This window comes from Aspergillus sydowii (genome assembly GCF_001890705.1).
Source record: "Aspergillus sydowii CBS 593.65 unplaced genomic scaffold ASPSYscaffold_1, whole genome shotgun sequence".
NCBI lineage: Eukaryota > Fungi > Ascomycota > Eurotiomycetes > Eurotiales > Aspergillaceae > Aspergillus > Aspergillus sydowii.
This window is the reverse complement of record NW_024467859.1, coordinates 3,857,023-3,870,691: the sequence shown is the minus strand read 5'-3', so window position 1 is coordinate 3,870,691 and position 13,669 is coordinate 3,857,023. Positions and strand designations below refer to the sequence as shown.

Sequence of the window (13,669 nt, the reverse complement as noted above, 5' to 3'; positions counted from 1 at the left end):
GTTGTTTCTTTTGAAATAGGTTTGATTGTTTGGATTGTATGGTTGTTGATGCGAGGCAATGCCAGTATATATATGTATCTTTAACCACCAACAACACTACAATTCTACAAACCCAGCCTTTTGTCATCACATATACAATATATCCCTATATTACCAATCTCCAATCTACTTGATTATAGATCAATGATAGAAAATTCCATGGCTTACAGAGTATACAATGGCTTTCACCAGGTGATGGAGTAAGTAGTTTACTAAAATAAGTTCTTCCATCAAAGTCCCTGCAGAACTGGCTTACGGCCCACACCCAATAGTATTTTGATGCGAAAGAATGGCTGACGTTGGCTTACTGGCTTATGCCTTATGCTTTTTTTTGACAAAATTATTCTCTAACTGAGTTGTTTAAAATATTTCCATCTGCCATAGCATATCATTTTTCTTTTCTTTTCTTTTCTTTTTTTCCCGACCAAAGCTTGATGATTAGCTAGAGTCAACGTCACCGCGTACCACCGCAGGTCATCAAGCGTCTACCTCACTTGAAGATATCACTCTTTTCCCAGCCTACGCTCTTCACGTTTTCAAGAGATTTAGTCGGGTGTGGCTTGCTCGGGTCGTCATATTCGAGCTGATAAGGATTGGGATCGACCGTCTGATTCAGATTCGACAAGGTATGGTTCACTTCACGGTGCTTAGCTTCATCCGCGCGGATATACATGATCAGATCGCGCATAGTGCGGTGACCTTCGGGCATCTTCCAGTACTCAACCGCTATCTCAGGCGCAGTGACATTATCCCATCCTGAGAGTTCACCTGCGTTGATTTCATCGATAGCTCGAGTGTATGTAATAACAGCCTCTTCCTCGAGATAACCCACAAACCGGTGGCAGATCCGCGGGGATATCAAGTAAGAAAGCACAAAACCATTGAAGAAGACGCCTTGGGCGCCTAGGACCATGATGCGCATGAACCAGCCGGGCTCCATTAGCTTTAAGAATGTGAGCAGATGCATTCGCTCGTTGAATGACTCTTCAAGTAGTGTTTCAATCCTGGATAGTATGCTGTTAGCGTTTGCACTCAATATTTCGGACTATATAGTGCTCACCATCCATTGTCTCGTTTCATTCGTCGGAGACTGTGCAGATGTCGCAGCATTCCACCCACCATGCCAGGTACACCCGCGATACTTTCGAGGAAAATGAACCGAATTAGCCAGTCCCTCTCAGTCATCTTGAATCGAGCTGGTAGCTTTTCGCCAGGCCGCGGATGTCGATATCCAGTCAGGAAGTCCATCCCCCATCGGAAGAAGCGGACGGTTCCGAGGGCTGTCCAGTCAGCCCAATTCTGGGCCTCTCGATGGGCAATTTGGATATCCCTCATTTGCTTTTCAGTGTATCTGGCGTGAGAGTTGGTCAGATCGGTGTGAAATATAGGAAAAAAAACTTGCTCTACTTACACTGGATGTTTCCATTGTGTTTTTACTTGCTTCACGCCCTTTTTATGTGGGGCAGGGAAATATTCCTTGATCCGGGACCGAGAGGTTGTTTCCGAGAGAAAACGCTTCGAGAGATTTCCAATCCCGGTGGTGAGCGGAGTCTGAAGACATGCCGTCGTGGAACTTAGGGTGTTCCGGGTCATTGGCAGAGATGGGATTGGTCGAGTTGTTACTCGCATTGGAGAGAGCATCATATTTGCTTGACTGTGAGGTTGTACCAACAGTAGATAATTGATGTCTTCCCGTCCACGCTACAGTAATCCTTCGAAATTATACCTGGATATATCTTGCGTCGTAGAGGGGTTTCTGCCATAGTGACGAAAGTCATGACGTTACGGCAGCGGCAGCCGACCTTGTTGCTATTGGCTGTATCCAAACCTTTCAAGACGCCTGATCCCTACGTTGGACCTCCACAGGCATAAATGTTGGGAGCATCAAGCGGAACGGGACTTATATACTTTGATCTACTTACGACAAAGAGAGTATATTGTTGATGGATCAAAAAAGCCCCCGACTGAGATTGGGATTCTACATACACGCGTGGTAAGATCAGGTAGTAGACATTAGGTTTTACCTACTCCGTAAACACAATACGCAAACACACGCACCTTCTACTTGCAGGCGTCTTCGCGATGCCTTCGACGTTCAATGGATTGGAATTGATGGAATTGGAATTTGTTCAACGCTTCTCAAACGGGCAAGTGTCAGACGAGACGGGTACTGATTGGCGGAGGTTGCTGTGGGCCTTGAAGTGCCGTGCGGCTCGCCGGGAGCCGGATCTCGCTCTAATTGGCGGATATAACGGCAGGAGTTAGTCATCCTAGTTGACTTTCCCTTTCTGGAATAGCGGCAAACGATCCGACAATATTAAGGCTGACGGAGTAGAGCAAAGGTATATTGTCTAACAGTACCACATCGCTGCTATGCAAACGAAAGGGTATCACCGAAGAGTATATACAGCTGAAGCGAGGACAATTATTATACATTATTATGAGCTCGTAATGTCGAGTTCTATTCCGACTCTGCACTGTCTCTTGCTTCTTTATCCGCGATATCCCCGCTCTCAAGGGAGCGACCGTAGTTCGACTTGGGACCGAATTGATCGTCGTGTTTCTGGGACATGAAAAGGACAATAGTGCTACATGAGTTAGTTCACGTTACAGTAACAGTTGGTCTGGATAGACGTACCTCACAACGCAAAACACCCAGCCCGGCCAGGCGAGAACGACAGCGGCAACCACTTTGGGGTTATGGCGGTAGTCTAGTAGCGTTAGACCATGGACATAAATAATAGTAGCGATATTACATACTATAAGTAGGCTGCTTCGTCGCTTCCAGCCTAAAGGTCTGCGCAGTGTCTGGATCCGTCCCCGTTACTGTCGCATCATGCAGAGCCCCAATGCACTATACCCGAGTATCAATATCTAACACCACCAAAATTTATAAGATGACATACCGTCAAAGCCAAAGCCGAACTCAGCATCATAACCGTCACAACGACCGCCGAGATCTTCCACGACACACGGACATGTTTACACTCATGACGCTCGGGCCAGAACAGATCGAAGAAGAACGCCGCACCGAAGATAAACGCGACCGCGATTCCAACGAAGATATTATACGAGGCGGCGCCGATGAAGCCGTTATTGTGGATTTTGACGCCCGGGTGTTGGCCTTGGACTTCGCTTTGTTGGTCGAGGTAGTCTGCAAGGGGTGGTTAGTCCATAGTCTTGGATCGATGGGCTGGCTAGGTTTGGATAAGACGAACCTGAAAAAGCGGCAGTTCCGACGGATTCCGAACACACGCAGAGGATCATAGCGAGCTGGTAGACGATCATTTTTGTGCGGCGCAGGTGGTAGGCCCGGTTGAACATGTACGAGGACTTGAACTTGCTGTAATGGATCTCATGGAGACCGAGGCCCCAGATGACAGTCATTCTGGGGATGAAGAAGTTTGGTAGAGAAATAAAGGAGTTTAGTTCAAAGGAAAGCTGTGGATATAAATATAATATATAATATATAATATCCGGCGCTCAGGAATCATGACGCAGGCCGGCAGCCAACAACGCACCGTTCCATGACTGAAGAATGCCTAACCGGATTTGCGCTGTGGCTGGCCAAGGGACATGTCTATGATTAATTCACAACCAAGCGACCAAGCTCAGGACAGGAGAGGAGGCAAAATGAGCTTAAACTTGTTACTATGAAGTCACGGCTCACCACGCCGGTGATGTCATCGGAAACGCACCCGCCCCCTTCTTTGCGGCGAATAATTCGTGGACATGACAAATGCCAACAATGGGGAAGAATAAATGGCTGAAAATGCATGGCAGCCTGCTATTTCTGGTACAATAAGGCTGTTCAGGTTATTCTGGTACAGTTGGGCCTTTTGGCCGGTCCTTGGACCGCCCCTATCCAGACTACAGCCAAGTCGGATCCACGAGATAGTCTCGCCCTAAAAAAAGGAAAAAGGCATATAATGACTAGGCTAATATAATACTCTCGTATGTGTCTTCAAGCTCAATAGCCGGTCCATGTTCATGCTATGAATCCAAGGCTGTCTAAGATCTGCAGCCCCAGTGCCGACACCCGGATAGGCTATCGAATATGACCAGCACTACCCGACCGTGATCGTGTTGAGAGATCGTTGAGTATATCTCGATATATATATCATTCCCGTATCCCTCAGACTGTCTACTCTCAACCATAAGGTCAACACCATAGTTCAGTCACAATGCAAAAGCCAAGCTACAACCCCGAGTATGTCCTCCAAACCCACCAACCAGACCAGGCAACTCACACTCTGATCCACTAGATGCCCTATGGCAAAAACCACTCTCGCCTACCAGTATAAACTCGTCAACTGTCCCGGAAAGACCATCGTCGGGATGCTCGTCGAATATCCCCCGAACGGCGCCACACCTCCTCATCGCCACGGAGGTGCCTCGGTCTCTGCCTATGTCGTCTACGGCGCCGTCCTGAACAAGATGAACAACGATCCCATGAGAGTTATTGATCAAGGTGGTTCCTGGTACGAAGCGCCGGGCTGTCACCATCGCATCAGCGCCAATGCCAGCCAGACCGAGCCGGCTGCCTTTTTCGTCACTTTTGTGCTTGACACTGAGACGCTGGAGGGAGAGGGCCCGTCAGTGCTGGTCCAGATTGATGAGGAATATAAGGAGATAGTGGCGAAGAAAATGCAGGGGGCATGATTGATATAGCCGATGTATTAACTGTTTTAGAATCAGTTATAGTTCGCACTCAACATATGCTCCTGAAGCTTGCCCTGAAATTTACCTGCCATTATTGAACATACCGGGGAGGCGAGTTTAAAGGATTAACCAGTCTAGCGTAGACTGCAGAATAATCTGCCATACAAAAGGTGAAATATACAGTGCTGGATGCATTCATTAGACATAATGCTTAAATAATGCTAGTTAACAAGCCGGATACCCACCAGCAATGATCTATATACAGGATATAATTAAAGTACAGACATTATATGAAATAAGAAGGATCGTTCGCCCGACCGAGTCTAAGGCTTAGAGAGCTGTTCCTTGCGGAAGAAGAGCAAGAACCCGGCACTGCGCACGTTAGTCCATGAACTGAGTAAAAAAGAAAGAAAGAAGACATACCAAACAAGCAACTGGCAAAACAGCGCAATCCAGAACCAGGCATTAGCCACCGCGTCCGCCCCCTTGGTGACATCCGGCGAGATCGGACCCGGGCCCAGATTATTCGGCCCAAAGGCCCTGGCACAGATCGTGGCAATGGACCCAATAATCTGCGAGACAATCAGGGTGAAGCACATGTGCATGCGCGTTAATGTTTGGAGGAGGATGATTCCGAAGCCCAGGCCCTGGATGGAGTCTAGCACTCCGAGCCACAGCCAGAGACTGCGCGATACAAGGGCCCCGCCGGTGTAGCCACCAGCCGCCCAGGGGAGGAAGTAGCCAATTCCCGACACGGCCCACCAAATTTGGATAAACCGGGGCGCGCCCAGGCCGCAGGCGAAGACGGGGAGGAACCAGCTGTGTTGTTTGGAGAATTGGCTGACGAGGTAGAGGAAGGCGATCCAGATGATGCCGAAGAAGACGACGCAGAGGATCACGATTTGCCAGGCGTGCGCGTGGATCGAGGTCCAGAGGACTAAGAAGACAAGTTAGCATGGATGTTCTTGTTGTTATAAAAGATATACTTACAGCTCCAGTTGCGGCCATACGGCGCACTGAGGAAGAAGTTCTGCAAGATGACGGCCACAAAGTTCCAGAGCACGACCTTGCGCTTGAAGAGCGACTTGTAGAACGAGGGCACCTTGCCAGGGGTCTGACGATAGTAGTTGGGAAGCCCGAAGATCAAGAGGAGCCCGATGGCCCACAGCAACATAGCGATGGGATAGCAGATGGCGGTCATCTTCCAGGTATTCGAGAGTTGGGTCTCAGCAGTCAAGAGCCCGTTGTTAGAGGCCTTTGCCAGTGTCGAACCCCAGAACCAGAGCGCAATGACATACACCTGCTGGATGCCCTGGATCACACACGCGCGGAAGATCCACTTCTTCACAGGGGCGCCGCCCTCGTCGCCAAAGTTCAATGCGAAGAAGATGGAGCCACTGGACGAGGCTGCTGCGTAGAACCCACTGCCAACATTCTGGATCCAGCCGCGCGTGAACTCGTCGGCTTCCCAGTGCGCAGACCCGATGAGCAGGAACGCAATGCCGTACAGGAACCAGGGGGTGGAAAGACAAACGATGGACTTGAAATACCGGAAGACAAGCCACCAGCAGGCCGACGTGATGGCGTACGTCGTGGCAATGCCGTACAGCTTCTCTGCTGTCTGACCGACCTCGCCGGTGAGCAGAGTGATCTGGTACGAGTTGGCAGCGATGATCTGGCCCAGGGCCAGGAAGATGGTGTAGACTGGCCAGTCCCCGATCTTGATCTGCATCCATTTCTTCAGTCCAGTCGGCGGCACGTAGTCCTTGCCCAGCAGGAATTCGTCGTCGTCGGATTCGTCACTGCCATTGAAGCCCTGCCCGCTGTGCCTTGAAGCGTTATCGTCAATATAGAGCGAGTCCTGCGGCGAAGCATTGTGCTTGTCGCGGAAGACTGACGGAGTGGGCGACTTGATACGTCCCAGCCTGGCGTCACGGAACCTGTCAAACCACTTGCGCTCTGACTTGATGAGGAACTCTTCGATGCAGAATTGCGACTCAGAGTTCGATCCGTTCAGGGTCTCCAGCCGGCGCTCAAAGTCCTTGTAGAATTCGCCGTTGCTGTCTGTGAAGAAGGGATCGACCTTCTGCAGCTTAAAGTCCTTCTTGTTGCCAACGACGGAGTCCAGCGACAGAACAGACGCATTGCTCATCCGGTTCTCGGCAAATGGCTTCGGCGGGGGCAGAAGAGTCTGATCGGCCTGTGGCGTGCCCGGTGATAGAGGGCCAGGGGCTATAGCAGATCGAGGATGCAGTGAGTCCTGGCTGTTGCGTCGAGGCGACGAGACAACTCGCGCACCAGGTCGTTGAGCTGCCTGCGCGCGTCTACTCTCTTCAATCTGGGCCGGGGTAAGGGTATACTCGTCCTCGCCGTAGTAGCTTAGAACAGAGTCCGTCTCGCTCTCCTCTCCATCCGTGTGTGGCACGGTCTCCTCGTCGCCCTCGGGGATGTTCTCTGCCGTTGGCTTACGACCTCGTCCACGGCGAGACGCATGGCCAGGACCAGACCGGACACCGAGAGACAGCGACCGCTGGAGACCAGAGGGCTTCGGCCCTTCATTTGCATTGGGGTCAGGGCTGTAGACCGTCTTCTGTACTGCGTTCAGGTCGCTCAGGCGGTTGAGGTTCGAGTAGCTGCTCTCTCGAGAATGCTGGACAGATGGCGGCATCAACGGGCTGGTAGGACGGGCAGTAGGCGTCAATACTCCGCTGGGAGTCGACAGACCAGAGGAGGTCATTGGTCGACCATGGCCCTTGGCGACCTCCTTGCTGTGCACCTGGATAGCAGTGGACTGCAGGATCTCCAGGTCCTCCACCCACTGCGCCACGGGGAAGCGCTGCTTAGCGGATCGAGCACGCATCATGGCGCGAGTGGCCGTCTTGGAGCTCAGGGCTGCCTCGATGGCCAGCTTGAACTGCACCAGGAGATGAGAGGTTGATACCGACTCGACCGTGTACCACCATCCAGGCATCTGGCCCAGACCACCAACACGCGCACCGATACCCAGTGCACCCTTTCGGCCAAACTCGACAGCGACAAGACCAAACGGTTCGTCACGAGATGGAATCAGCGCAAACTCCGCACCAGAGAAGATATAAGGCGGCAGCGCAGTGAATTCAGGGCGCGAAAAGACTCGACCAGGGTACACCTTCATCATCCGGTCAAGCTTCAACGCAGCGAAGCGGCCATATAGATCGATAACAGGACCAACACAGATAAGCTGCACGTTAGGACGTGCTTCAAGAACGGCAGGCATGACATCTGCGATCAAATCGACACCCTTCTGCATGGACCAACGACCAACAAACACAAGGAGATCCGCATCAGGGTTCTGCTCCAGCCCAGCCCACTCCTGAGCCTGCCTCTTGAGCTCCCCACGGTTGGCCTCAAAGTCCGGATCTACCTTGATATCCTCGTCCTTGGTCACAGACTCCTTTGTCCACTCGCCAACATCAGATGGATCAGGGTTAGGCAGGTTGCCGACCTTGCGCAGACCCCAGAAGATAGGGTACCGCGCATAGGACCGCTTTCCATACTTCTTGGACACGCCTACTGCACCGAAGCCCTGCTGGTAGACGCGGAGGTAGCTGGCGCCTGCGTGAAGGAGGTTGAACACTTCGCCGAACTGCACGAAAGAGCGGACTGTATCGATGTCTAGGTTGAAGACGGAGCAGACCTCCTCCTTCTCCTTCTGCGTGCGCATGGGCCACAGACCCTGGAATTCAGCGTTGTGGAGGGAAAGGCAGGCGGGGATAGACTCGGGGAGGTAAAGCGGTGCGAGAGAGCCGTGGTAGTCGTTGATGTGGTAGATATCGATGGGGAATCGCTTGATGGCTTCCGCAATACACTGGTTCCATGCAGAGTAGTAGACGGCGCTGTCGAGGTCGTCCATGCGCGCAGGGTAGGGCTCGGACTTTGTCTGTTGCCGGAACACGGGGGCGTCGAGGAGGACATATGTGATGTTCTTGAGAGTGTGATATTGGACCTGGACCTGGTACGCATTGCCCAGGATGGTGACCGTCATGGGCTCAGCAGGGGTGTCGGCAGGGTAGTCAACACCACCGACACAGGGTACAACCCAGATCAGGTCCTGGTGGCCCAGAGTTTTACCCATCAACTGGGCCATGACACCGAGACCACCGATCTTGATCTTGATGGCCCAGTCCTCAATGTCGTACTCCATGGTTGCAATCAGCACCGTGCGGCGTTTTCCTTCAGCAGCAGCTCCAAGGGCAGTTGTGCTTTGCATGAAGCCAGACTTCTCGGCCAGACGCAGGAGAGGGTTAGCCTGGGCCCCCTTGCCAAAGCGCACTTGCTTGATCTTGCGACGCAGAGCCAGTGGAATCATGGCGTGTGTCTCCGAGACACCGACCTGGTTGAACTTGACCTTGTAGAACGACTTCATGAAGATGTACACACAGGCCGACCCAGTCAGGACGGGAACGATCCAGAAGAGAACGAACATGGCGATCTGCACGTTCTGATTTCCCACAGGGATCTTCACGTAGCCCATCGTGGCGTCGTTGATATAGAGCTTCCAGGCGAGATACGGCGAAGGCGGGTGGTCCGTAACATTCAGCAGAGTCGCTGAGAGAGACGACGGCGGCAAGCGGTCAAGCACATTATCGCCATCGGCATCTCCCAGCACATAGCTCTGATCCGGCTGTCCGTCTGGGTTCATGCCCCAGATATTCAGCTGCCCGACGGCCGGCCATTCGGACGTGAAGTGGTACTTCCAGTATCCGTCCTCGGTATCCTGCTTGACCTCGTTGTCGAGACCAGCATCGTAGCCGTACTGATTGTAGGGTCCGTTGAAGAAGGCATGCGGCCAGCGGCGCTGTACTTTATAGTCCCAGCCGGTGTCGCCTTCTTGCACGTAGTCACTGCTACCAGTCCAGCGGCTCCAGTACTCGACGCGGACGTGGTGGCCCGTCCATTCCTGCTTCTTCGTTCCTGACCACTCGAGCGATTTGATTGTAGCGTTTCCGCCCTTGTACGAGTACCAGTCCGAGAACGTGGTTCCCCAGTTGGTGGAGTAGCGGTACTTGTCGGCACCGGCGGCGTGGTGCTGGATGAAGAGGCCGCCGTCGTCGTCCTGGTGAAGCAGACTGCTCGAGTAGTTGGCAGAGCTAAAGACCATGGGGTTGTCGATCTGTCCCAGACGGAAAAGGAAGTGGTCCACTGCATTTGTAGTTGCTGAGCTGTCCGAGTTGCTGACGTTGTTGACGGTGACTCTGTGGACACCGTTATACACGCCAGTCAGATTAGCACTCCACTGCCAAAGACCAGGGAGCTGGCCTGTAACCTCCATGGTCCCAAAGTCTGGATCAATCCCACCGCAACTGATTGTATTTCCATCGATGGATGGCAGCTTTCCAGCTTCCGTTGATGAGTTGAAGGATATGCCTTGGGTGATGGCATCGCAATCCATCTCCTCGGAGAACTGCAGCTTCAGACTGACCGTTTCAGCGGCATTGGGCGCGACAGTCGACTTCAGCGGTGCATCATGGCCGTTATTGCCATCGCCGACACGGAACTTCGTGATCATAGGCCGTGGTCCCTTCCACAGACGCTCAGGCACATATGCACGGAACTCATACCGGTCCATGGTCAGTTTCGGATAGCAGCCCTTGAACTCGGTAGAGCCGTTGTATTCCATCTTGAAGGTACTAGCCTCTAGGGTCATGTTATCGTAAGGATAGAACAAGTTTTTGACATGGGTTCCCGCAGGAAAGGGCGCAACAAGGGTGTCATTCTTGTTATTATCACTAGAGCAGTCAAAAGTGTACGGCTTGGTCCTGTTCACATTGTTGTAGACCAGCCAGACAGACTCGTTCTTGTTGGCCGAGCCAAAGTCCTGCAGCGATGGATGAAGACCGCGCTGCACCGACCACATACCAGTCTCTGTCTCTGTGCCATTTGACCCGGGGTAGTAGATGGGTCGTGTTTGCTTGGACAGCTCGATAATCTCGTAGCCGTCGTTCAGGATCGGGAACTGCTCGCGCATTTGGTACATGTGCTTGAGGATGTTGCGTACCGGGTGAGAAGGGTCGCGGTGGTCGTAGGCGACAGACTCGTTATGGCATGCTGTACGGCCAGCCTCGATGGGCCACTGGTAGTATTGAGTGGAGTCGAGGGAGAAGCACCCATGGGTCCTCCACGCCGTTGCAGGAGACATGGACTGTCTTCCATAGATGTAGTTAGATGCCGTTGCATCCAGGACATAGAACGCCTGCTCTTCACCCCAGAGAAGAAGGGGGATTCCCGGCAGCATCAGAGTCGTGATAAAGCTACCAAGAAGCTGTCTCTCAACACCCCATTTGATAGCAGGCCAGCGGAAGACATCTTGGTTGGTGACACCGTACATATGCCTAGGGTCAAACTTGCCTGTATTGGCGTTAATCAGGTCGTTTGAGCCGACCATAATATTCCACGCTTCAATCCAGTCTACCGGCACGTCGTATCCAGCATCAAGACGACCGTCCATGCCCAGGAAGCGCGTCATACTGCGGTAGGTCGAGTAGTGGAATGCTGCACCGTCGATAGCCTCAAGGCCAGCCTCACGCAGGAAGTACTGCGGTACAGACTCGTTGGTTAGCATCTTGGGGTCGTCGATCTCCTCCTTCAAATTATCGTACTGGTTGGCGTCACGACCTCGACCTAAATAGATTGAACCGAAGGTGTTGCCGCCAGTGATTTCACCAGAGATGAAGAAGTTCTCTTTCCCAACTGCGCGTGCGCACTTGCGGTATTCCATAGACATCTCCGCCAGTGCATCGACCGTAGCCTGAGTCGCCTTGTCATACCGGAAACCGTCGATATCAAAGGAAGCAATGATCATGCACGAGTGACGGATCAAACGCTCTCGAACGGACGGATTCCACTCCCTCAAACGGTCCTGGACGGACGCGAACTTGGCGAGCTGACGTTGCCAGTCAGGATAGACACCGAAGGCTTCAATATCACCGTACTGGTCGAAGTCGCTGTCATAGCATCCAACAAGATCAGAGAGGAGGTGCTGTTTCACAGGATTGCCGTCCTCGTTCCAGAAGAAAGGGTAGTCGCAGGTCGCATTATACTCATTTCCAAAATCGAAATCAACATAGCGGCGGTCAGTCTTCCACAGTGCGCGATGCTCTTTCTCGGAGAATGGTGTCGACGAGTTCAGGTGCCCTTCGAATCCGATAAGATCGCCCATTCTGTAAAGTGTGGTCAGTCTCTTGTTGAGTTACAAAGGGCCGGCTGGATACTCACGTAGCAATCGTATTGTCAAACACGACGTACATTCCACGTTTGTGGATCTCAGTGATGGCATTCCGCCATACAGCAATAGTCCCATAATGCTGGTCCAGCAGAGTCGTATCAAGCGCCGAATAACCATCAGCCCCCCAGGGCTGGTTCATGAGGATCGTACCAGCAAGATACAAGCCCTTGATGCCCATACCCTGGAGATAGTCCAAGGTGTCGACGAGTCCCACAACATCGCCACCATGGCGCATCTGGTTCGAGTTGAGATCATGCTCAAACTGGCTGCCGTTTATATTATCATTCGTTGGGTCACCATTAACAAACCGATCCATGAACAGCGTGTAGAACGGGAACCGCCAGTTGTCTGGGGACGGGAAGTATTTCCCTTCATGGTCCGGCCATGTCCCCGAGTATTCAGCGGGATTCGTCGCGGTCTTGTTGTCGTTGATGTTGTAGTCGACGAGGGCTTCGTCGTAGGGCCAGCACGAGGCTGTTGATGCGAGCAGGGCGATGATCCCAACGGAGAGCCTCCACATCGTGACGATCGTAGATCGGATCAGGTCAGATCAGCGCGGGTCTGGCACTCTGGGAGCGCAGTGTGACCAGAAGTAATATGAGCTTATACCAGACGCATCTATTCCTTGCAGATATTAATGCGTGATTTCAGTATTTGTCTGTCCAGATGCGACTCGAGCGTAAACCAGTAAACGTGTGAAAACGAGTGACAAGAGCGAAAAGCGAACGATGGCTGGGCAGCGAAGAGATAACGAAAGCTCAGCAAACACAAGCGAATGACAAAGATAACGCAATTGGAGAGGGAAAATGCAAAGATGGCTAAACTTCAGCGTTGGGGTGCAATGAGGCTTATGATTAAAGACCAAGGAGATTGAATCAAGACCTCGTGGAGCAGCTGAGACGCTGAACCTGGACTATTGCTAATAATAACATTTGGGCAATACGAGAGATATCTCGACAAATCCTTCCTGCCAGCTCACAGAACCTTACTATGACTATATGGGCGTCAGTGAGTGGCCATTCATTCGGCTCTAGCTGCTGCTGCCCCCGTACCGGACTGGTTTCTGCTCGAGTTTTCTTCTCTAGTTTTTTTTTGCATGACTTCCATTGGGCCCGAGATCCACTATCGAGGTGTGTCAAAAAATACAGGAATCCAATTCAAAGTCAAAAAGGCTGTTCGAACCGAAGTGGTTACACCGACAGCCGGCGAACGGGGGAGTCGGCAGTCAACCCGCCGTGCGCCGAATAGATAGAGCCCTACAATCAGTGTCCGGCGGAGAGGCCCGTAAGTGGCTCCGACGGGGCGATGGGTCTTGTCTGTCTTGCGAGAGAATCGGATCTATTTCCAGAACGACTGGATTCCCACAGCCTAGTGCGGCTCGACCCTGGATCGTCTTCTTTCCTTGGTGCCGGGTGATATGCTTCTATGATTCCAACTTCAAGGCGCATGGGATGCCTTCTCAGTAGCCTTTGAATACACGCTATCCGACGCAGTACGGAAACGCTGGGCTCATCATGATAGCAATCAGGCTCATCAGGCTGCCTCTGACGCAGTGGTGGCATGGCTAGGTGGCAGCCACACTAGCTGGAAGTGCTACAGATGTCTCAGTGTAATAATTCCCATACCAGCAGTCCGGCCCACTAAATTCCGGTGAGTTCCCAAGCAGACTCGTGTTCGGCATAGCAATCCATGTTTGTCGGTGGA

At 52.3% G+C, this 13,669-nt stretch overlaps 5 protein-coding genes across 5 annotated transcripts; 2 read left to right on the top strand and 3 right to left on the bottom strand.

The window, feature by feature from the left end:
• Window positions 1-354: 354 nt before the first annotated feature.
• ASPSYDRAFT_39491 (alternative oxidase) lies at window positions 355-1,049 on the bottom strand. The gene has a single exon (XM_040845911.1). The coding sequence runs from the start codon at window positions 977-979 to the stop codon at window positions 530-532; it is 450 nt and encodes a 149-aa protein (XP_040708544.1). The 5' UTR covers window positions 980-1,049; the 3' UTR covers window positions 355-529.
• An 84-nt stretch (window positions 1,050-1,133) lies between these two features.
• On the top strand, window positions 1,134-1,648 carry ASPSYDRAFT_343391 (uncharacterized protein). Its single transcript, XM_040845230.1, has one exon. The coding sequence runs from the start codon at window positions 1,261-1,263 to the stop codon at window positions 1,615-1,617; it is 357 nt and encodes a 118-aa protein (XP_040708543.1). The 5' UTR covers window positions 1,134-1,260; the 3' UTR covers window positions 1,618-1,648.
• An 899-nt stretch (window positions 1,649-2,547) lies between these two features.
• Window positions 2,548-3,468, bottom strand: ASPSYDRAFT_39487 (uncharacterized protein). The gene is made up of 2 exons (XM_040845909.1): window positions 3,258-3,468; window positions 2,548-3,193 (listed from the first exon to the last, which is right to left on the bottom strand). Exons 1-2 carry the CDS (start codon window positions 3,424-3,426, stop codon window positions 2,907-2,909), a joined length of 456 nt encoding a protein of 151 aa, XP_040708542.1. The 5' UTR covers window positions 3,427-3,468; the 3' UTR covers window positions 2,548-2,906.
• Window positions 3,469-3,898: 430 nt separating this feature from the next.
• Window positions 3,899-4,868, top strand: ASPSYDRAFT_39486 (cupin domain-containing protein). Its single transcript, XM_040845908.1, has one exon. It carries the CDS (start codon window positions 4,312-4,314, stop codon window positions 4,699-4,701), a length of 390 nt encoding a protein of 129 aa, XP_040708541.1. The 5' UTR covers window positions 3,899-4,311; the 3' UTR covers window positions 4,702-4,868.
• A 156-nt stretch (window positions 4,869-5,024) lies between these two features.
• On the bottom strand, window positions 5,025-12,485 carry ags1 (alpha-1,3-glucan synthase Ags1; the record flags this gene model as incomplete). Its single annotated transcript, XM_040851398.1, has 4 exons — window positions 5,025-5,073; window positions 5,125-5,638; window positions 5,692-11,900; window positions 11,956-12,485. The coding sequence occupies 4 exons, from the start codon at window positions 12,483-12,485 to the stop codon at window positions 5,025-5,027; spliced, it is 7,302 nt and encodes a 2,433-aa protein (XP_040708540.1).
• Between the last annotated feature and the right edge of the window lie 1,184 nt (window positions 12,486-13,669).

Coding starts and splice junctions, on each gene's coding strand:
- ASPSYDRAFT_39491 (XM_040845911.1), bottom strand. CDS start 979: ATGGAGCCCGGCTGGTTCATGCGCATCATGGTCCTAGGCGCCCAAGGC.
- ASPSYDRAFT_343391 (XM_040845230.1), top strand. CDS start 1,261: ATGTCGATATCCAGTCAGGAAGTCCATCCCCCATCGGAAGAAGCGGAC.
- ASPSYDRAFT_39487 (XM_040845909.1), bottom strand. CDS start 3,426: ATGACTGTCATCTGGGGCCTCGGTCTCCATGAGATCCATTACAGCAAG. Junction 3,194..3,257: donor CGGAACTGCCGCTTTTTCAG/GTTCGTCTTATC, acceptor CACCCCTTGCAG/ACTACCTCGACCAACAAAGC.
- ASPSYDRAFT_39486 (XM_040845908.1), top strand. CDS start 4,312: ATGGCAAAAACCACTCTCGCCTACCAGTATAAACTCGTCAACTGTCCC.